This window comes from Corythoichthys intestinalis, chromosome 2 (genome assembly GCF_030265065.1).
Source record: "Corythoichthys intestinalis isolate RoL2023-P3 chromosome 2, ASM3026506v1, whole genome shotgun sequence".
NCBI lineage: Eukaryota > Metazoa > Chordata > Actinopteri > Syngnathiformes > Syngnathidae > Corythoichthys > Corythoichthys intestinalis.
The window spans coordinates 60,019,676-60,044,784 of NC_080396.1; the positions used below are offsets into that span (position 1 = coordinate 60,019,676).

Consider the following 25,109-nt stretch of genomic DNA (forward strand, 5'->3'; position numbering starts at 1 on the left):
TGTCATTAAGACTTTCTGGCTGTGACTCAGTCAGTCTGCCTCTTTTCTTCCTTCAACCTCTGCATCAAAACTTCCTTCCTCAACTTGTTCATCTGAGAACAAACCACATCAGATGGTCACTGAGCCACCAACAGCACAGTTTTCTTAAAACTATTATTTCATTATTATCCATACTTAACAACTCTAGCACCTAATGATTAATAAAGCAATGACATAAAAATCTTGTAGAAAAATAACATTGTAATTGTGTTTATAATTGGATTTAATACCTGACTATCCTTGCAAACTTGTTCTTACCAGGTCTGCTATTCACCCAGCTGATGAGGTATCCACTGCCTTTAGCAGCCTCATCTAACGCCTTTTTTTATCCCTCAATCTCCCTTCCCTACGACGCATGTCCATGTAATGAAATATAAATATTTAAAAAAACAAACAGACTCCCCGGTGGCTTTTAGTTTTAAAGCTTTCTTAATTTCTTTCTCACTCAATAACGATGGAGTAGGGCTGGGCGATATGGCCTTAAGTACGTATCACGATAAATTGAGCAGATTTACCTCGATACCGATAAATGACGATAAATTCGCCCAAGCAAACTGTTATATTATTTGAAAATTTGAATCAATGCATGGAATACAAATTAACAGTTTCTCATTAAATTTATTTACCAGCTTTCAATTTAACAATTGCACATGCAGTCTAAACATTAAGTAATAAAAAAAAATCTTGTAAACAATAAGAATTCTTGTGTGAACATTTATAACAGCTTGTATGACTTGAAAAAATATCATCACTTGAATTTCATTAAATTCATTCCGCATTGTTATTCACTAGATAGTGGCATACGTTTAGATATTTAGAATAGATACAAATACGACACATCCACCCGCCCCACAGAAATTATACTTAATTAAAAAATAAAATGTTTCACAAACCTTTCCTTTCTTTTATTCGGCTCAATTATTTACATCTTATGATTTTGGAAATCCTTACAGTATGCAATAAATAATATTCCTGTTCCCAAGCACTGTGCTTACTGTACTGTAATTTTTACAAAAAAATAAACAATACATAGTTACTCCCCGTCATCTAGGACGAGCCGAGCCACTTACAAGACTAGCACTGTCGTGTATTACAAATACTGCTTTGAACACATCTTCACAGACAAAAGCGATGACACAGGCTTAAAGAGGTCAACTTTAATTGTGTAAATCACACTTAATAACGACACGATCTCCTGGTTGAAATAGACGACATCCACTTAATTCTATTGAAGATATGTAATGCTGAGGCAATTTGTCAACTTTACTTTTAAAAAGAAACGTGCACTGTTTATCCAGTAGATGGGGCTCTTGCAGTGTGTCAAACAGTGATTCAATTTAGGGCAATTGTCTTAAAAGTGGTTCATTGTTTCAGAAAGCCTCGGTTTTTCCATCCCTATCTGGAACCCGTCAAGAGTTTACCTAATGTCTGGTGAAAGTTTGGCGAAGCTAACTTAAGCCCGACTTCATCCCGTTTACTTGTAGCATTAGCCGCTAGCGTTAGCCGCTAGCGTTAGCCTACCGGGCTTCTGTTTGATTGGCTTCCTGAAAACCATGTGACTCCAAACGTAAGCGCACTGTCTGCTTTCTTAAAGGGGAATGAACATAGCCGAACAACACAGAGTCAAAGCGGGATGCAAAGACTATATTTTCTTCTTTTATTAAATTACCGAATTTACCGACATGGTCAAAATTACGTCGGTCATCGTGAAGAATTTCGGTAACGGTAAATTTTCGGTTTACTGCCCTGCTCTACGATGGAGTTAGATTTGTGTTTTTATTATTCAATCAAAAAACAAAGTTACTTCTATCAAAAACAAAGTTGCTTCAATCAAAATACAGTATATACTTTTAATCCCAAAAAGTAGCTTCAATAAAAATGTTTTTGATTGCAATAATAAATTTGAGACAAAAAAGCATTTGAAAACTATTTTTCTTGATTGAAACAAATTTTTCCATTTAAGTAATGTTTTGCGTTTGGGCCACATTTTGGCTAGGATTTGTGTCTTTATTATTCAATCAAATAAGTTGCTTCAAACAAAAAAATATATATAAAAAGAAAAATTTTGCACATGTGCCAATCACTGTTTACCAAAGCCTGAGAGGGTTTGAGTAGACTCACTATGAAGCTTTTAATAAAGCCAAGCATTTTCTAACTACTTTATTTTTGTTTAAAAATAATTCGGTGGGGCAGTAACATGTTTAAAAGTTATCATAATTCTTACATTTTGAAGTGCTTGAAAACCATTTATAAATGATACTTTGGTGAAAAAAGTGAAAAAACATGTCTTATATATATGTATCTTTTTTCCAATGTAAAATCTGAATAAATGCATTGAACACGCACAAAAAAATTGGGGGGCGGGGGGTTGGGGCGCTACTTCGCGGTTTTCACTTATTGCGGCAGGTTCTGGTCCCCATTAACCGCGAAAAACGAGGGATCCCTGTATTTCTGAAAAGCTTTAAGAAGCAGGACTCATTCCCACCACTCGTCGGGCCGCTGTTGTGCCGACACCGGCCGTCAGCTCAAATCCAAGCCGAAAATAACGCGTCTCCAGCGGACGACGGGAGCGACGTGAGGCGCCCCCTCCATCCGAGAGAATGCCGCTTAATTTGACTCAACAGTGTGTTTCTTCGTTTATATTACCGTTAAATACACAAGCTTGACGCCAATTTAATGGGAGATTTGGCTAGCTCTGGCAGTGTTCAACGCAAGCTGCAACGAATGGCAGTAACTTTTTTATATCGCAAAACGTGAAAGCGATTGAAACCATTACTCACCAAATTCAATCTGCTGGCAAATACAGGCAAGTGTGTATGCTGCGCTCTGGTCTGCCCCGATGTGGATAAGGCCTGCTTTTTGTTTTCGCAGCTTTGCAATGCAACCGAAGGCTCTCTGAGCACTCCATGTACACGCGTAAGGAGTGCGCGCGTTTGGAATAATGGAACGCAGCTTGGGCCGATGATTGGTTCTCGTCAGCGAAGCATCTAGAAGGATTTGCTGACTGTGTTCTTAAGTGCTCAGTTTACGTACTAAGTTAATCACATGATGATAATAATAATAATTAAATAAAACCTCCCGACCCCCCCCCCCCCCTCCCAAAAAGAATTTCTCCTCGGATCTACGCAATTCACGTAGGTCGCCCTTTTTGACTTCAAAACGGCGAATTTCGCCGAAAAGTGAGAGATTTTCATGCCTGTTTAACCTAAAGACTGATCGCCTGCGCTGCCAAGATCAGTATCAAAATAGTGTTTTCCTGAGCAGAGCAATGCTACCTGAAAGAATTGCAATCAGTGTAGACAGTTGTAGTTGGTGCAACGCTAGAATTCTTTAACAATTAAAACTAATTTTGTACACTGTCATGCAACCTTATCAAGACTAATACATTTTGGCAGTAGGCCTGCACAATATATCGTTTAAAGATCGCCATCGCAAAGTGGAGAGTGATTAAAAGTATGGTGTTAAAGGTGATGCAATGAAATATGTGGGTGCGCCTATGCCTGTCGAGATAAGTTTTAGTAGGCGATATATTGTTTCATAATTATTGCCGATATGAGATATTATTGCCTGTTTTTTTACCAACCTATTCAACCACGAATATAGTGACAATACCTCTGAATAAATAACCGATTCAAATGCAATAAACTTATTAAGTAAAACAAACTATATAAAAATGTATAAATATTTTAAAAAAAACACACACACAATGCATGCATAGTCATTTTAAAGCTAGTTAGGTGCAGAATATGAAATAGATGAGAAAATCCAATGTCATTCTTGTTGTCTACCAATTAAAACCCATGCAATCAACATGCACGTGTGCCTAGTGCACACAGCACACGCAAGTACAAATGTATGTACGCACGCACGCGGCGATAAATCGCAGCCGGGAAAATTACCGCCCTCATTTTTATTTACCATGCGACTTATTGCATTTCCTGACAGGCTTAGGTGCACCTACACTTTGTGCTGATGCACCTTGAGAAAAAAGTTAGGAGCAACCAATGCAAAAAGTGTGGAGCATTGTTAATATAGATCACAATGTTAATTTTTTCTAATACTGTTCACGCCTATACCAAACATAGGTATTCGAGTTATCTGGTGAAACTTCTTGCTTTAATATCGCAATATATTGGCAAAACCCCCAAAAATCGCAATGATAACCCCCCCAGTATTGTTCAGTTCAGTTTCCCACCAGAAAACTGCAGCCCAATGGCAGCCCACCAAGTTTTTGGAATAATATATGAACAAACACAAATGTTAAGTTACATGAATTTTTAAATGATGGCTTATGTGTTATTATAAGACTTAATAACAATACTTAACTGTAGAGTATTGTAGAAAGGCAGAGCCTTGAAATACAGATTTAACAAACAAAAATACAATGCTATTCAGTGAAATGGCAGAAAGCTAGTTATAATCGTGATAACTGGAGTACAGAACTTACGGTTGTGGAAGCGCTGGCGTTTCTGGCAGCTGTAATGAAGTAGGTGGCATTCTAGGCACAGAGAAATAATTAATTTTACAACTGGGATTCACTGTCAAATAAAAGTTGGAAACAAGCTAAACATAAAACCTTTTTTACACCCATGTTTATTTACACGTCAAGCTAACCCATCATCAGCCAAATCTACTGAGTTTTATTTGAAGAGTACTTTAAAAAATGCAAAGTGCAGTTAAAAAATTATTGCTGACAAAATCATTCATAAAAATCAAAACGCTAATCAAACAAAACTTGCAGGTAGTTCAAAGTACTCAACATCGTCTCATACAACAAAGCATGCAGCTTTTACTGTGCTCCACAATGTCAATAAAACAATCAATAAGGCATGTAAATTAATAACTTGTCTCTTCCACCCAATTCTCATGAATAAATAATCTTAATTCCACTGGACAGGCTTTTCCTAGATGCATAAACAAAGTCTACCTCTGGGAAGTCTATTTTCAATTTGTATTACAACTGGTAGGTTCCTTGGCAGTCCAATAGGGGCGCTCTAGAGTGGCAGCGAATGTAAAGTGCATGGAACTCAATTAGACAAGAGAGGAAGCTACAAGAGGAAAGAAAAAAAAGTTGAGGGAGAATGGTGGAGGAAAAAAAAGAGAGAAAAATATTCCTACACACGTGTGTACTGGACACACATTAGATTTTACACCAGTCAGTAAGGAAGTAAGCTGAACATGAACTGTCTAACAAAAATAAGGTTCACTGGAGAGACAATGAATATGCACAGGCACTTGCAGCTGGATCACCGGATTTCTTTAGCAACAACCTGCCATCACTGCTTCGTTTTTATCACCTGAGGTAAGAAAGTCTTGCAATGTAAATGATTTTTATAATTTACATGTATTATTTTGATTACGTTTGTTGAATAATATCAAATAAACCAGCACCATAAATTGGATAGAAATTATCAAACATTATCTACTGATTATCTACTGATTTTATATATTATTTGAGAACCACTTTCCATCTAATTTAAGACACAAACTATTATTACTGCCATTTTGATACAAAAATTTATATAAGTTGTTTGAATAGCTTCCAAGATATATTAAAAACATTAAAAATCTGCGATAATTGCATTTTTGAATTGCATATATTCGATTCACATTTTTAAAATGCACTCAATACTTCCAACACAAAAAAATCAGGACTTCAACTCAAAAGCTATTAAGTAGCTAATATTTTTAATATGTTTTTATAGTGAGGAAGAATGTGACTGAGTCAGACATCTCGAATGCTGAAGCAGATGGTGGAAGTGTTCAAACTAGGGCTGCAGCTATCGAATATTTTAGTAATCGAGTAATCGACTGAAAATTCTATCGATTAATCGAGTAATCGGATAAAACAAATATATTTTTAGGTGAAGAGCAATTATAGATTTACATGAGAAAACAAGACATTTTATCATTTTCAGTCAATCAATGTCTTTATTTTTTATGTATATTGTTGAAAACAGCGAACAATTGCATCTCAGATGTAACTAGAATTTAAAAAAAAAAAAAGACTAATTCACTGCTTTCACTCAAAAAACCTTTAGATCTTATTTACTATATATATATATATACTGGACTGTCTCAGAAAATTAGAATACACAATATTCTAATTTTTTGAGACAGTCCTGTGTATTTTGTGAGGACTGTCTCAAAAAATTAGAATATTGTGTATTCTAATTTCCTGAGACAGTCCAGTATGTATATATATATACACACACCTAAAAATGCCTTTACGCTTGATAACACACATCACTTAAAAGTTAGGATTTTCCCCCACGTTTTTCAATTGAATTTCTATTTGTGTCAAGCCATTTTTAAGTTCTAGTTAAGGTCCTGATAGGATTTTGAGTTTTTGCACTGTTCAAAATAAATGTATGATACAGGCTGTATTGGAGCACATTAGGGACTAGTGCTACTTGGTGTTTTATCCAGCAATGACTACTGAGCTAAAATTGATAGTTAGCATTATTGAGTTTTTATTTGACACCCTTATCACTCCACAACGCTATGTTATGTTAAAGCCTGTATGTAAGACACGTTAGCCACGCATCGAAAGTGGTTTTAATTGATTAAAACCTAGCCCTCCGCAGGGCTAACGTAAGATGAGCTAGTAGTGACAGTAACGTTAACCTTATATATTAGCGCTTAGCGCTTTTTATTAGCGCTTAGCGCTCTACTGCTTTAAGATGGCGGCTGTTTGCTAACGCTGCCCAGACGCGGCCTAGTCTGTCATTGCGCATCTAGTTCAACATACATGTGATCTCTATGAGACTTACCAGACGCTAGCTGCAACTAATGTAGCATGTGCGGGCTAGTATATAGCAACGTCGGCGTCGTTTGTAGCGGTTGTCGGCTGCAGTAAGTTTTTTTTTTTTGCTTCTTCCTCTACGCACGTGACATCAGCGCGTTGTCCCGCATTAAAAGTAGTCCGAGCAAAACGTGATGCTTAGAGCTGTCAAAATAAACGATTACTCGAGGTGAATAAAACTACTCGGATCAGTTTTTAAACTCGAGTTACTCGAGTTGCTCGAGTATTCGTTTCAGCTCTAGTTCAAACCAATGCTTGTGGCAACAAAGGTCAAATACGAAGAAAATTATGTCATTGCTCTACTCCAAGCTCAACTGCTGACACCTATAGCACTGTTAAAGATTTTAAATGATTTAAAATTTTAAAGAAATTAAGTGTGCCATTCATCATGATATCTCAGAGATATCAGCAATTGTGGTTTGTTCTCTCTATATGTGCAGGTAAAAAATTTGCAGTAAATTTAAATTTTACAGCAATGTTACATAGAAAATGTGGTGCTGTTTAATAAATGACTCAATAAACAGCATTTTTTTCGATTTTAAAATATCTTGCTTTTCGTTTTAAATGTTGTCTAGTAGAATATCATATATCAATTTTCTGACCAATATATCGATAATGGCCACTCCAAATCATAATGGGCTGCAGCAACTTGTTTCTCTTTACAGCAAAAACAGATTATTTCACTAACTGGACTGATATATTCTCAGAATTCTTTCCTAAACAACTGCAGAGCCATGATCATTTTGACAAAAAAAACAAAACAAACAAGACACCCAAGTTATTAAGATAAAGAGCCATTAATGACCAAAGTGCTCCCACCACATAAACTCCCCGGATAAGCCTAATCAATAGTTTACATAGCCTGGAAAATCTGGGCCATCTGGGGGAAAGAAAAAAAAAAAAAAAAAAAAAAGGATCACGAGTTATTTTCATATTTCAATCTCCACTCTTTTCAGGATTTTTTTTTCATTTTTCAATTTGATCATGTTTAAACTATTTGTTAGTTTTTATAAAATGCAGTCTAAAATTGTATGCCATTACGGTAGCAAGTGATTTATAAATGAAATATTTTTTTTATTTTAGTGCCCAAAGTGTAATTTTCTTTGTTACATGTGTTGAGCTTGACGATTTACCTCACCTGGAGTGTAAAAAACAAATTCCCAAAAAGTAGGGCGCTATACCAGTTGTGAATAAAAACTGAAGCGATGTGAAAGTGCCAGATTTCAACATAGATGACAGTTAAAATTTTAAACCAAGAAAAAATATTTTGGGGAAAAATATGTTGATTTTCAAACTCACGGTGTCAACAAATCTAAAAAATTCTTGAAAAACACAAAAGCATGTGAACAGGGGGGCCCATAAACTGCACTGCACCACAAACAGTAGAGGAAATCATATAATGGGATCAGCAATAGTTCCACAAACCATTGTCAGTGAACAGAATCCACCGTGTCATCAGTGGTTGCTAGCAGAAGCTCTACAGTGGAAGCAAGAACCCATTTCTAAACAAGACCGAGAAGTGCAGGTGTTTTCTCCAGTTTATTAAAATTGAGTGTGGCAAAGTGGAAAACTGTTCCATCAGACAAATAACGATTAAAGTTTTTTATGGAAAGCTGGTAAGTAATGTCATTTAGACTAAAAAGGACATAAACAACGCAAGTTATCAGCGCTCAGGTCTATATTTCTGCGATAAAATGGGGTTACATGAGTGCGTGTGGCATGAGTAGACTGCACGTCTAAAAAAAGGCACTGTCACTGCAGAAAGGTATATTCAGGTTCTAGAGCAGCGGTCCCCAAACTACGGCCCACCTCCACATTCGGTCCGGCCCCCTGAACAATACCAGAGAGCATTTTGATTTTTTTCCCAATAGTTAGGGCCCGAGCACTAGACGTGCGAAGGCCCTATTGTTTTGCAAAGGATTATTATTATTATTATTATTATTATTATTATTATTATTATTCTTCTTTTTTCAGGGCAAATGAAAATGGCCAATTTGGAGGCCTGAACATGCACGAAAAGTCACCAAAATTTGCACATACGTGCCGCTTCGCGTAAATTTCGATAATCTTGTGTCGTTTTGAAAAAATGTCAAAAAATGGCTCAGTGGCGCCCCCTTTACCCTTAAAATTTTCAAAAAGGCCTCTCCTCTCAGGTTTTCAACGTAGAGCAATGAAATTTGGGGAGTAGATACCTTATGCCTAACTGTTCAAAAAAGCCTCTTGCACCCATATTCCAAATCCAACAGGAAATCGGATATTTTGGATCAAATGTGAAATTTTTATCGGTTCACAGTTGGGGTTTACATTTGGAGGCCTGAACATGCACGAAAACTCACCAAAATTTGCACATACATGCAACTTTGCGTAAATTTTGATAATCTACAAAAAAATTTAACAAAATCGCTCAGTGGCGCCCCCTTGAAATTTTCAAAAAGGCCTTTCCTATTAGGTTTTTTCAACGTAGAACGATGAAATTTGGCGAGTCGATACATTGTGCAAAACTGCTCCAAAAAGTCTCTTGCACCCATATTCCAAATCCAACAGGAAGTCGGAAATTTTGGATCAAATGTGAAATTTTATCGATTTACATTTGAGACCTTGTCGCTGAAGAAAATAGTTGGATCGTCTTCAAAATTGGTCAGAGTATTCAGGAGACATATGAGATCTTAAGTTTTCAAAATGGTGTGTTTTCACTCAAGGGTCGGGCCTGGGCGTGGTCCCAAAGTCGGCCATTTTTGGGCAAAATACCAAATTCAGAAAATGATTAAAAACTCCGTGATACAACGTTCAATCTTTTTCATTTCTAGCATGTATATGAGATATCCCAGCCTGAACACGACTGCATTGAAATATTACCCATTAGGCCTGGCGCCCCCTAGTGGGAACAGGAAATGGCCTTCTTTACGAGACAGGCTCCTCCTCCAAGGGAAAAAAATCTATTGACCTCAAACCTGTTTCAGGGGAGCCTCAAGACATGTGTTCAGGTCCCTGATAAAAAATATTGAGGTTTCGTTGAAGCGGAGAGGTCCAAACTGGAAGTGAAAATGACCGTCAACAATTTGTCTCGCCAAAAATTTTGAACAGTCATAACTCGGCAGATATGCAACATATCTGCGCCAAACTTTCCGTGTTTGTTGAGAGTCATACCCTGAAGGTTCTTGTAGGGGTCATTTGCATCAACTCTACAGTGCCAACTAGTGGCGAAAGAAAGAAGTTTTAAAAAAGGCCTTTCCTATTGGGTTTTTTCAACATAGAGCAAGGAAATTTGGGGAGTAGATACCTTATGCAAAACTGCTCCAAAAAGTCTCTTGCACCCATATTCCAAATCCAACAGGAAATTGGGTATTTTGGATCGAATGTGAAATTTTCATGGGTTCACAGTAAGAGTTTACATTTGGAGGCTTGAATATGCATAAAAACTCACCAAAATTTGCACATACATGCGGCTTTGGATAACGTTCGATAATCTTGCAACGTTACGAAAAAATTTAACAAAATGGCTCAGTGGCGCCCCCTTGAAATTTTCAAAAAGGCCTCTCCATTTAGGTTTTTCTAACATAGAGTGATGAAATTTGGAGAGTCAAAACTTTGTGCAAAACTGCTCCAAAAAGTCTCTTGCACACACATTCCAAATCCTACAGGAAATCGGGTATTTTGGATTGAATGTGAAATTTTTATCGATTTACAGTGTGCACATTTTACACCTTGGCACCTAGGGAATTAGTTTGATCATTCTCAAAATTGGCGAGCCTGTTCATGAGGCATATGAAATCTTAAGTTATAAAAATGGTGTGTTTTCATTCACGGGCCTGACCTGGGCGGGGTGCCAAAGTCGGCCATTTTTTCGCCAAAACACCGAATTCGGAAAATGACTGATAACTCCCTCATACAACGTTCAATCTATTTTAAATCTGGCATGTGTGTGAGGTATACTAGCCTGAGCAGGACTGGATTGAAAATTTACCATTTGTGCCTGGCGCCTCCTAGTGGGAACAGGAAATGCCCTTTTTTACGGGACACACTCCTCCTCTAAAGGGAAAAAATCAATCTACCTCAAACCTGCAAAAGGGAAGCCTTAAGACCTGTGTTCAGGTGCCTGATGAAAAATATTGAAGTTTCGTTGAAGCGGAGGGGTCCAAACAGGAAAGTGAAAATGACTGTCAACAATTTTTCTCTCCAAAAACTTTGAACAGTCATAACTCGGCAGATATACAACATATCTGCGCCAAACTTCCCGTGCTTGTTGAGAGTCATACCCTGAAGGGCCTTGTAGGGGTCATTTGCATCAACCCTACAGCGCCAACTAGTGGCAATAGAAAGTCACTCGTTTTTCCAATACATGTCCAGTTCTTTTCAGGTTGGTCATTGTAGTTTCAAGACCTATTAAAATACTTATTTACGGCCCATGTCCACGTGTCTCTGTCTGTTGCCGTGACGACCCTTTGTTCGCCATTTAAAGGAAATATTTTTTTTCAGAGACTCAGGCAGCTTATAGAGCCACAATAGTTGGCACACTTGGTCGAATTGGCCCAGTTAGAAGATTAATTTTAGTTTTGAATAAGGGCTTGGCTGCACAGCTCAGTAGTGGCTCCTTTTTTGTAGTACTTTCTCCAATAGGGGTTTTTATCTCTTGGGTGTGGGAATGTAAATAGGCGACTTTCGAGCATGTTAGGTTCTAATGAGATGATTAGAGAGGAGGATCTGCCACCGCCCTGACCTGCACACAGTCCGAGTTGCGTGACGTCCGAGTTGCGCTAGATCGCGAGGGCCCGTTCAGTCCTGCTTGCAGGCCTAGTTGTCTTTAATTCCTGGCTTTTTTCTGTGAAGAACCCAGAGAGGGTTATTTGGTTATTATCTATTTAATTAATAGTGTTAATGTAGGAAAGCCCCATTGCATGTTTGTGCTTTAGTTTTGTTACGACGCTGGCCCTTTAAGAAAAGTGACGTGCGCACGAGTCACTTTCTCTCCTCCTTTCATTGGCGTGCACGAGTTACTGTCTCTCCTCCCTTCACTGCCGGTGTACACGAGTCACTTTTTCCTCCTTTCACTGCCTGCGGTTCGTTCCTCAAGCTGCCGTCCTGTTTAGTGGCAATCCAAGTGTTGTATGTGAAAGAAGTGGGTATTAGAGGCGTGCGAAATTTCCGATTCTTAGATTATTCGCGATTCGGCCGTGGAAGATTCGAGAACGATTCACAAACATCCAAATTCCGATTATTGAATTATACCAGGTTAAGCGGAAGTAAAACACAGTCAGCGCGGTCTTTGGGACGCAATGAGGAACGGACCGAGAGTAAATATCATGTTCAACTCATGCCGCTAGATAAAAAAACAATCATACCTGACTGCGGCTGACAGCCGCTACAAACAACGCCCAGTTGCTAGTTGCCACAAACATACGGCTACAGTAGATGTCATATATGTAGAACTAGATGCATAATTACAGATGACGTCAGTGTTAGAACATGTATTATTGAACAGAGATGCGAAATGACAGACTTTCCGGCGTAAGTAAACAGCCGCCATCTTAAAGCAGTAGACCTCTCTAGAAGGCTCTGTTGTAGCGAACCTAATTAACTTTTTATCTAAAATACTCCTAAATCGGCAGAATCTTGTCTTGAATCTATCTTTAAATGATGAAATAGTTTTAAAACTTTGACAAAAGTAGACAGAAGGGCAAGTATGGAATAACGGGATCAATTTTAACAACTGTAACAGTTGATTCACAACATTAAATTAATTGAATGTAGTTTAAAGCATCTGATACAGAATGGGGACTGGAGTTTATTTACTGTTATTTTTGTATATTTGTTTACAGTTATATGTTAACTTGATTCTGAAATAGTAGTTTGGTTTAGCCTGAGAGGATTTTTGGACAATTTTGGAACTAATGTACAAAACATTTAAAAAAAGGGAGGGGGTGCATCAATAATCGTTTTATAATCGAATCGGAGCCTCTGAATCGTAATCGTAATCGAATCGTTACGTGCCCAAAGATTCCCAGCTCTAGTGGGTATATTGTAGAAGTGTGCCATGGCAATGCATAAACACGTTTGGCAGATGAGTTACCTGCTTAGGGTCCCTTGTATTCGTTAGCCGCCACGAGCTAACCGCTAGCGCTAATGCTAATCGTTGGCCCCTTTGGCTACATGGTGGAAGCTGAATTTTGTTTGTTCAGTGTCCCCCCCAGGATTGATAAATCTAAATTCAAGACTTTTAAGACCTTTTTTTAATGCCATTTCAACAGAAAATTAATAATTTTCTAGCACCCATTATTTAGATAATATTTAATCATATTAAAAAAATAAAGCACTGCACTACCTTATAAAATTATTGTAATAATAATCATGCTGTCAAGCGATTAATTTTTTAAAATCGCGACTAATCGCATGCTGTCAATAGTAAACTTGCGATTTTTTAAAATGCACAAATTATATATTTCAATGAGGGATGTCCCGATCCAGGTTTTTGCACTTCCGATCCGATACCGATATTGTTTCGCACTTTCGATCCGATACCGATACTGGCCGATACAGATACCGACCTATCTGAGCATGTATTAAAAGTTTAAAGTTATTTAGCCTCCTTATTTAGTTGTCAGACTCATGTTGAAAAGGGTTTTAGTTAGTGATGCACGATAATACATTTTTCAACCGATACCGATAACCGATAATTTCCTCCTCATTCCAACCGATAACCGATAATGTCAAGCCGATAATTCTATTTAAAGATTTATGTAAAATTTTAAAGTATACACAAAAGAAAATATTACTGTGCAAAAATATAATTTATTGCTCTTTTTTTCAACATAAAATATGAACAAGTCGTCAATTCCAACATCTAAATAATGACATTGTCTGACATTGTGTAATGGTAAACTTTTGGCAACAATTACTTAGAGTAAATACCTAAATTGCACAAAAATGCCTTTAAAAGTATGCCATTCCTAACATATATAACATTAATACACTGCAAAACACACCTTAAAACTATTCAGTTTTAAGTGTAAATCTATTGGAAATAAGTGAAATTATCTGCCAGCGCTTCAAGTGTATTTCTCTCAGATTTCTTGGAAGAAAAATAGCTAGCTGAAAATAATCTTAACAGCCTTATTTTAAGCAATACATTATTATACTTAATCCTAAAAAAAAAAAAAAACTTGGAAGAAGAAAAGATTTTGAATATTTGTGGCTACAGAATATTATTGTTATTTCATTACAACAGGAATGTGCATATTTAAATTGATAAGTGTTAATAAGTGCCAATAAGTTTTGATTATCTACTGTGACTGCAATTGAGCAGACAAATAAATTAGATTAATTTGAAAAGTGATTACTAATGTTATATGCTTTGTTGCACACTGTGAAAATGATTAACTCAAAAGAGCGAGATGTCATGTACCCATTCTGCAGCGCTTTGTTTACATTTGCGGCACTAACGACATGTGCTTTACAGCAGCTAAACTGATACACGGCAGTACTATTTCGATGGAGTTGGAGCTCGCATCTCCGTGCGTGTTGTTTTGTGCCAGAGTTTTGTTAAGCCGAAAATAAAGGCAGCGTTACAAAGTCATCTGACCGCTCGTCATTTTACATACTGAATGCATTATTGGCTGGCTGACTTCATTTTCTCCATGTTTAAATTATCATCTAACCACTGTGCCGTCATGATAAGCTTGCTTACTGGACATCACTTCTCCAAATGTACACGGTGAAAATGTCATTGGCATGTTTTTCATGAAGAATGGTGGTCGTATAAACTGCATTATTTTTATCCAGGGCTTTGGCTCTCGGATCATTTCGGTAAAAAAAAAAATCGTATCTTGTCTCGGCGGCGGCTACGTTCCTACCAGATAATCCGCCCGCACCGGCCGGTTCGCCGCGGCGTATTCGGGGGCTGGCTCTGCTTGCACGCCGTGAGGGAACGCTCGAGAAACCGGGGTGTTCGCCGGAGGTCCTGAAGCCGTGGAACCGGGCTCTGCCCGCCGCGGCGGCCTGCCGGACCAGCCAGAGCGGCGGGCTCTGTCGGAGGACGGCTACTTGCCGACTATCGGTCTCCAGTCGTGCCGGTGTTTAGCCTTAGATGCGAGTTTACCACCCGCCTTGGGCTGCTTTCCCAAACAACCCGACTCTGTATCGTCACAAGCCCCGTAGTTTAACTTAGTGTTTACAATAGCTTTAGCATTCCCGCTAGCAGCAGCAGGCTCATATTCGTTCCAAAAATCTTTGTGATGCAGTTTTAAATGGATGCTGGGTTAGTGGTTTTGAATGAGGACGCTTTCTTTCGGTCTCGTGGAACTTCTGCGGTGCATGTTTCAAAGATGGCGAGAGCGTCGTTTTTTTAGTAACAGCCGCCATAATATTCAACTATTTCTTGTCGTGTAACTCCGCCTCCTCAACCCCTCCTCCCTCAGGGGCTTCAGAGAAGGGAGGGGTTGAGGAGGCATCATGCTGAATTCTTCGGTTGTGCACATTTGGAGGCTAAATCAAGTATATAATTATCGGATTGCATTATCGGTTGAATTTTTTTATTATCTGGATTATCTGTGTGACGTCATAATTGCCATTATCGGCCGATAATTATCGGCGACCGATATTATCGTGTATCTTTATAAATTAAAGCTTGTCTTTTGTAACGTATTCTCCCAGTTAAACAAGACTAAGATGGCTATTCAATAAATGTTTATATCTTTTATATTTGAGTGTCTGTTCTAACAGACGGATAGTGGATTTTATATTTATTTTAATCTCTTCGAATTGGCAGAAAAAAAACGCATGTTTTCTCAATCTTTAAATAGTCTATATATTTTAATAATTATTAGAGCTGGGAATCTTTGGGCACCTAACGATTCGATTACAATCCAGAGGCTCTGATTCAATTATAAAACGATTATCGATGCACCCCCCCCCCTTTTTTTTTTAAATGTTTTGTACATTAGTTCAAAAATTGTTCAAAGATCCTCTCAGGCTAAACCAAACTACTATTTTAGTATCAAGTTAACATACAACAGTAAACAAATATATAAATATAACAGTAAATAAAATACTCCAGCCCCCATTCTGTATTAGCAGCTTTAAACTACATTCAATTAATTCACTGTTGTGTATAAATCGTTACGGTTGTTAAAATTGCTCCCGTTATTCCATAATTTCCCTTCTGTCTACTTTGGACATGTCAAAGTTTTAAAACGGTTTCATCATTTAAAGATAGATTCAAGACAAGATTGTGCCGATTTAGGAGTATTTTAGCTAAAACGTTAATTAGAGCCTTCTTGAAAAGTATACTTATTTCCGCTTTACCTGGTATAATTCAATAATCGGAATTTGGATGTTTGTGAATCGTTCTCGAATCTTCCACGGCCGAATCGCGAATAATCCAAGAATCGGAAATTTCACACACCTCTAATAATTATAAATGAATTTACACAACGAAATAATGCTGGAAAGCACCACATTCCTTCACATTCAGCGAAGCCTACACAGGTTTCTGTATAGCATCTTCAACAATTTGAATACTTTCCATACCCAACTCCTACCACAGTTGTTTGGTTTTCAATTCCCCTGTCTTTAGTTTGTTTTTCACTCCTAGCTGCTGCATATCGAAAAGGAAATACCAGGATGGACTCGCGGAGGGTGCCAGGGCAGGAGGGGAAGATTGAAAAGAGAGTGGGGCCACAGCGTTCACGTGCACAGGCATGCACAGCGCATTCTGTTTTATCCAAATTACTCATTTCATTTAACATGATCCATACATCGTTTTAGTATAAATATATGACTATATATATTATATATATATGTATATATATTTTTTAAAGTTAGCGAGAGAGAAGTCCGGCCCAAATCGACCGTAAATATTCACTCATAAGTCGCTCCAGAGTATAAGACCCACCCTCTACCAAACTATGAAAAAAACTGCGACTTATAGCCAGTAAAGGACGGTATCTAAAGCGGACACGGGTTACCCCAGTAGTTTATCTGGGGCACTGCTGTCGTTTCCCATCCTAAAGCTGAAATCTTGTGCTGCTGGAGTCACCAAGCTTGTCGGTTTAGATCCGGGTATTGAGAACATATGGGCATCATAAAGAGGAAGGTGTGACAAAGAAAGCACAAGACAGTTTAACAGTTAGAGGCCTGTATGAGACACCGATACTTTTTGTGAGCTTGAGTATCTTGTCTCCTCTGTCCCCGATATTTGCACTGTTGTAAAAAGAAATGGGGAAGCCTCACCGTGATTAAAATGGTCGCCCCAATTGATTTGAGATTTGTTGATTCCACGAAATTTAAATCAATACAAATGATAGATTTTCAAAGATTTAAACTTTTGTTTTGACCTGTCAACTATGTTCAATCCTGAAGAAAATATTGAACCATGGCACTTCTACATCATTGCATTCAGTTTTTAATTCACAATTTGTATACTGTCCCCACTTTTTGGGAATCGGTTTGTAATAATCAGCCTGAAAAACATGAAAATCTGATTCTTTTGACGGACTGTTCAAAATTTCCCAAACTAGTCTGTTTGCACACGGTTAATTAAATATGACATGAATGATAAGAAAAGTAAACCCATTTTTTTCCTCCAATTTTCGATCAAAAATTGCTGCATGTTGCCTCTGAAAGACAACTCAGTGAGATCAAGTTAAATCAACAACTGAAGAAGTAGTGTTTTGGTCAGCTGGCTTGGGTCCCACCTGCAAGACGAGAACCCACAGGCTGGTTAGAGCAGCTGACTCACGAGGTGAGGCAAAACAAAAGCTAGGCTCTTCCTGTATGATACGCACATTACTAAACAATGATTACTTAATGCTCAAGGATTGAGTTCATTAATATTAATTATTAGTCATCGCTCACTTCCTGGCAGGGACACATTACAAAAAGTCATGAACTAGTTGAAGTCAAGAGATTCAACAACCATTTCCTGCCAAGGACCTTTTTTTCCACCCATCTGGTAAGAATCCAAGATGCCTGCCTATAACAGGGCTGACCTTTATTTAGAGCTGTACAATTTACTGAATCGTGATCACAATTCTTGCTGCCACCATTAAATAAAATGTTTGTTTTCTCAACATTACTGGTTAAGATTTATGCCCAAGGTTATGTTTTTACTGAGAACTTTCTTTCCAACATCATTTGACCAAGTTTCTTTTCCCCCACATGCAATAAACAACTTCTGATACCAGTGCATAGCAGAACCCACTTCTGGCATCCGCTCATTAATTATAACACTCAGTTTACTGCTGAAATAATTTTGCGCCAGAATGCTCAACACCCACATGTAGCTAGCTTTTGAATTCAATTTTTGATTGATTTCAAAAGAGGGATTTGTAGATTTACATCTCCTTTTATTCACATATGCATATACAGGGGTTGGACAAAATTATGTAAACACCTTCAAAAAAAAAAAAAAAAAATTAATAATTAATTGCAGCAATTAAGGTCTCAATTCTTCGAGGTGTTGATTCATACAAATTCTGAATTGTTTCCAAAGGAATTTTAAGGCATTCTTCAGTTAGAATACCCACTAACTCTTTTTGACACGAAGGCAGTGGAAATCGACGTCTTAACTGAATCTCTAAAACTGACCATAAATGCTCAATAATGTTGAGGTCTGGGGATTGTGGCGGCCATTTGAGATGCTCAACTTCATTAGAATGTTCCTCATGCCATTCTTCAACAATTATATTCATTGATTATGATGCCAAAATGTTATGTAAACCAAGTCACAATGATAGAGAATATTGAACATGAAATCAAAGGAAATTTAGTGAGCCAGGAATGATAATAAGAAATATCAAATACAGTGATAATAAATAAAGTGATGCACATGTGCGCTCATATATTGCGTTTTGGGGACTGCAATAAGACTTTAAAGAAAAAAATAATACTAAGTGCTCTTAATAAAGTTGTGGTGTTTTAAGTAACATGTTTTTTGGGGTAAAATGAGCATTTGTTTTATGCATTTAAATTGCTTTATTTGCTTTTCAATGTACATATTGTAAATAGTTTAATGATGTTGTTGTTTTTTATCACACACACACACACACACAGAAAAAAAAAAAAAAAAAAAAACATTTATCTGTGTCTTGAGTTTTATTTGCGTCTGCCGAGTGCATGCTGTCTCCTGTGAGTTGAGTCTGGCTTTAGATGCACCGGTCCAATAAATTATCAAGTTCTAGTCATGTGCAAGGTCATTGATTTGTCCACATTTTCTTCACTCTAGTGTTTATCCACCGCTTTTCATGAAGAGGCAGGCTCTAGCCTGCCGCCTGCTATAACGACAAATATGAACTGTATGATCTCGAAGGTTGGGGCAGTTCGACTTGAGGGCACCTGCATAGGGCCCTCGGGGATGTTCGTTCTGGTCGGCCAGCTTTTAATTATTTTTTCCTTGATAAATGTATTTGTCTTAGGTGATTATTGCTTTCTTTTTGTTCCTGAATTGTGTGTCATCATCTCCTGCTCGTTAAGAGAATAAAAGAACCTGTGAAAAGAGAAAATTGAATTTTTCCTTCTTCATTTTACATAAGCTATGTGTGTGCATGTTGTGATCCATGTAATGGCCCTGTCATCTTTGTAAACTGGTCATTACAGCCAACTCGCCACAAGTTATTCTTTTCTTAAGAGGAAAAAAAGAACGCAGAACTTGTTGAGGTAGACACAGACACACTAATTCGCAGTGTTTGCGAAATTGCGGAATCACAAATGAGTATGCCTTTCGTGTCCAGGCAGAAAAAAAAAACATTACATTAGGTATATCATTATTTTATAAAAATTCAAACCTCTAAGTACGCTTTCACTTACTACTGCACTCGACTAAACACATGATTCTCCAGGTGTTCTGTCATATTTGAGATTTTATCACAGGAGCTTGTTATGTAAGAACAACAATAAAAGAGTCAACTGGGGCAGAAAAGAAAAGGTGACTGTGACAGAGGTTATCTGGAAATTTTCCTAGTTTAAGTAGGAGCCTGATAACCATTGCAGTCTGTACAGAATTATGAATACGGATTACAAATCATCTTTTAATGCAGTTGTCAGATATGAGGCCATTCAGTACATGTCGCGGTCAATGAAGTACAACACTAGGCTAAAAAGTTGCATGAAGGTGCAGTCATTGTCAGATAAGCATGGTGCTTCAAAGAAAAATGCCTAATAATATAATATACCCTCAAGTGGTTTATACTATAGAAATAATAATCCACTACATTAAATGGGTGCCTAGCTTAATGTATTAACAAATCTGCCCTGCGACAACTCTAAACAATCAGTTTATAGCCCACAACCCAACCCAACACGGACACTTCACAGTTTCGAGGATCTTAATACTGGATATTAGGTTAAGTAATAGGACATTTTAAGTGAAGGTCAACATGGTGGTGAAGTCTGACGGGTGCCTGAGCACCGCGAGTCTAAAATTACAAACGTAAAAAACTATTTCACAGTCAGTATTTACAAAATAAGAGAAGACTTGTCAATCTGTAACAAAGTGTGCGCTTTGCATAGCATAACTTGAACCAACATGTCCCGCCTGTGATTATTGAAAAGGGGACTGGCGACACCTAAGATTTGCTGGCACAATTGGAATCAACCATAAAAGCATAGATGATCAAATTAACCGTTCGTTGGTTACATGAGTTTCATTACAGCATTTAATCCATTGGAGTCACCAGAGCTGTACTACAATGCGGCCATCAGCGCTAACATTAGCTACCTTGACGCTAACCAGCTAACTTGGGCTAGACGGCTTAAGCAACGCTGATAAAAGTAACATGGAGGCCGCGCGCACCGTTCGCTCACCTTTGAATTGAGCAGTTTAGGCGCTAGCCTGCTGGCAGTCAGGAACGACATGGTTTCCGTCTTCAAGTGTTATTCTGGTGGGTTCTCAGTAGTTCAGGAAGCCGCCACCGGTGCACCACGGAGCCGCTTGAAGGTGCCCCTCCGACGAACAGAAGGTTGAAAAGGGATTCAGGCCCGCAAGTAGCATTGATGTTGATTGGACGATGGGCAATAAAAGTAGAGGTGCGTAAAGGGCTGTGATTGGCTACAGCGCCGTCAGACCTCTGCTCATTTGACGGAATTTGTGACGAATTCGAGTCAAACTGTGTGTTCAAGATATGGCTAGTTGTTCAAATTCCTGAACGATTCACAGTGACTATTTTTGGTAATTTAATAAAAATGAGCCTCATAAAGACCTGACTGACGTTCACATACGTGGACATCACATTTTGGGTCATGCCGGCCAAACTATTGACATTTTATATCGTAGAAGTGATGGCCAATTCTCAATTTTAATCATAGAATTTTTAAAAAATGTTTTTTTTTTTTTTTTTTTTTTTTTTTTAAATATGAATACATTTATAATGAATTGTAACAAAATTAAAAAATGAAAACAGAAATACACTATGGTTTATGGCCCCAATAACATTCTAATGTTGATAAAGAATAAATGTTTAAAAAGTATTCATAACATATAACAATTTCGGAAGATGAGTGAATTAGTTTTTTAAAAAATCCCTTTTCAAAACATTTTTTAAGAATTAATAAACATTTTGAATAAATAATGAGAATAATTCCAGTTTTAACTTTTTTCTTTAAGCTATTTTTTGAAAGAATGAACAAACATACAAATAAACAAACAAAAAAAATAAGAGAATAGTTACAGTTTTTTTCCCTTTTTTGTTTTATATAGAAAAAAAGTAGCTAAGCTCAAAACATTTTTAATAATAAATAAGAGAATATCTACTATTAATTCGTTGCATTCCAATGACAATGCTAGACGTCCAGTTTATTTAAACCGAGAGGACTGGCTGTGAATGCTCATTTTTAGGCTCCATTGACAGTACAAGACCACTAAAAATCACATCAATAAAATGACAATGGAGTAATTAATTATTACTACTTGCCATTGACCAACAGGCAACACCTTTGTACGGTATCTCTAATTGTAATTTATCTGTAGGCCTGTCAACAAATTTGGAACAAATGCTTAGCTGCAATCAAATACAGTATTTCCCTTAGGTCCGTTACACACAATAATATAATCAGGTTTTATTTGACCCAAACAGGAGACTATCTTATGTTTTATGGCAGGGGTGTCAAACCCGTCCTCAACGGGCCGCAGTGGGTGCTAGATTTAATGGCGTACCGCACGCAGGCTATTTTTAGACCGTGACGTCGCACCGTAAAGCGGAAGTAAAGCCGAAGTGGGACATTATAGACCCGCCCTCGCATAGACCCAACGTAATTAGTGCTACTTTTCTCCGGTAATCTTTCAAAAAAGAACATGCCGATCACGCATTGCTTTTTTGGAACTTGTAGAAATGACTCTAGACATTACGACACATGAAGGATGTTTTCCTCATATGTTTCCGGAAACCAAAAACTCGGGAGGAAAAAATGTGAAGACCGAATCAATTTGCGCGGACTTTAACACCAGCTCGGCGAATCCATTCACGTTTCATATGCAGTAAACGTTATGTTGGGTTGGCATGGTCTTTCAGAGGACAAAGAGGTAAGCCATTTTTATAATTTTAACTTATTTTTTTAGCGTAACATTGTGCCGTACTGCTTCTGTCTGACAATAAATGACCTGAAAAGAATTACAATGGTATCTGACTGCCACTGTTACTGTTTCTGTTATATATATATATATATATATATAAAAAAACTAATTTAGTAAGGGGGAAGTGTAAATAAATTATAGGATTAAGATGTGTTATCAATGAAAAAAATTAAAAGTGTTCATTGGTTGTCACTGAGTAGCATTTGCGATCGCTACACAAAGCTAACTAAATTACCCCCAAGAACGGTAAGAGATGTAGGACAACCAGAGGATATATAAAAAAGACAGGGCTGATGGTAAAGGATAGCTTGTTGAAACAGGAGAATGTCATTGTCAGTCACGTCGATAAAAAAAGCTAAAGCCATGCTTAGGTCGGCTCGTTTTTTTTCGTCTTTTTCAGCCTTCGACACTAAACCATCTCTTTAACTGAACATTTTTTTTTTTTTTATAATTTAAGTTTTTATTTTTTTTCCGACTCACAAATAATACACAGTACTTTGTACTTACAATAGTGAATAAAGATCGTCCATTTCTCGATTCATTGCTTTTCCTCTTAAAGGAAACGAGAAAAAAATAACACAATAACTTGAAAAAAAACAACAACAACAACAACAAAAAAAAACAAAACAAAAAAAAAAACAACAGAAAAAAATTAATTAATTAATAAATAAAGAATTTGGGAGCACATCAGGAATTGTTTTCTTACCCAGCAAGATAGGGATGTACTTTTTTGTTTGAGCGTCAATTGAAATCCATTCTAACTGGTTTCACGTACTCAGTCCATTTGGACCATATCAAGTAAAATCTATCCATCTGCAATGTAAGTGAAAATGACAGCTTCTCCATAATGTAAATTTCATGTATAATATCTATCCATTCCTCAATGGTTGGTGATTGTTTCTTGAGCCATTTCCTGGTAATAGATTTCTTGGTGGCTGCTAATAAAATATTGAACAGTTTTTTATCATTGACTTTCAGCTTATTCAGTTTCAAATCACCCAAATACAGATATTCACATTTAAAAGGGATATGTTGCCCGAAAATATTCTCCAAGTGTGTGTGAATCTCAGTCCAGTATGGTTTAATAACATTGCATTTCCAAAATATGTGTGAATGGTCCGCTCCATTTGTTCCACAGTCTCTCCAGCAGGCATCTCCTTTACCCAGGTGTCGTTTTTGGATCGGGGTTATAAAGTACCTCATGATGTTTTTCCAGCAGAATTCACGCCATATATTTGAGCTCGTTATAGTCCATTGCAGTTGGCACATGTTCTCCCAGCTTTTTTCGTCTAGTCGCATATTTCCCTCCCCTTCCCATTTTTGTTTTATATACTGAGTGTTCTCCATCTTGGTTAGTCTAATAATTTTATGCAATTTGGAAATAATTTTATTGCAGGTTTTGGACTCAAGAAGGTTTACAATTTCTTGAAGGACCAAATTTTCATGTCTATTTATATTTTTTAATATGTTATGGTGAAAATAGTGTCTAACTTGCAGGTATCTATAAAAATCGTCTTTTTCTAGGCCATTTTTAGATATCAGGGTTTCAAAGTCCTGAAATTTACTGTCTTGTGTGAATGATTGATATGAGGTCAGGCCTTTTGAAATCCACTTTTTAAACCTATTATCTGTTTTGTTTGGTGTGAATTCTGTGTCGAGGGCACACCATCTCAACCTTTTGAGTGAGTTCTCAATTTTAAGTTTTTTGCATACCTCCTGCCAGACCTGCAACAAGTGATGAGTTATGTTGCCATCTGCAATGTTCAAACGATGCCACAGTACATTATCAGCCATCAAAGCAGACATTGGCATTCCCTGGAGATTAGAACATTCAATTTCTTTCCAACCCGCACTGTATGTTGAGGAACATAAACAAATCAAAGGTCTTAGCTGGGCTGCGTAGTAATATTCTTGTAGGTTTGGAAGTCCCATTCCACCCTTGTTTTTGCTCAGTTGCAGTGTTTTGAATTTAATTCTAGCCCGTTTTCCTTGCCAGATATATCTCAAAATTAATCTCTCCCATTCCAAAAATTGTTTCGATGGTATCTTAACAGGTAGACATTGGAAGAGGTAAAGCAGTCGTGGAAGTATGTTCATCTTAATTGATTCAATCTTAGAACTCAGACTAAGGGAGGGTATAACATTCCATCTTTGCAGATCTGCTTTTAATTTTAAATTTAAAGGATTATAGTTAAATTCGAATAACTTTGTCAAATCTTTAGGTATCTGAACCCCAAGATACTTAATTGAACCCGCCTCCCAGTTCCATTCGTACGTTGTCCTGATCTGTGGTGGAGGATCATAGTTGAATGTCAGGGCTTGTGTTTTATGTATGTTAATTTTATATCCCGATAGCCTGCCATATTCCTCTAACATATTCATTAATTTGGGTAATGTCTGTGTTGGTTGTGCTATGGTCAGCAATAGGTCATCTGCAAATAATGCCAATTTTTGTTCCCCTGGTCTCATGATTATACCCTTTATGTCTAGCCTTTGTCTGATCAATTGGCCCAAGGGTTCTATGAATATGGCGAAAAGGAGTGGTGACAGGCAGCAGCCCTGTCTTGTTCCCCTTTCCAGTTTAAAAGGCTCACTCAGTTCCCCATTAAGTTTAATTCTTGCTAGTGGGTTTTTATACAACGCTGCCAAAATTTCTATCACTGATGGGTGGAAGCCAAATTTTCCGAGTACTTCATAGAGGAATGT

At 37.4% G+C, this 25,109-nt stretch overlaps 1 protein-coding gene across 1 annotated transcript in view; it reads right to left on the bottom strand.

Moving 5' to 3' along the window:
• The window catches only part of cs (citrate synthase), a 44,001-nt gene extending 23,184 nt beyond the window's left edge, over positions 1–20,817 (bottom strand). The window contains exons 1-2 of the mRNA XM_057829745.1: positions 20,639–20,817; positions 4,487–4,537 (exon numbers count right to left, since the gene is read on the bottom strand). Of these exons, the coding sequence (XP_057685728.1) occupies positions 4,487–4,537; positions 20,639–20,689 (102 nt within the window). The 5' untranslated portion in view covers positions 20,690–20,817. The remainder of the gene's footprint in view (positions 1–4,486; positions 4,538–20,638) is intronic.
• Between the last annotated feature and the right edge of the window lie 4,292 nt (positions 20,818–25,109).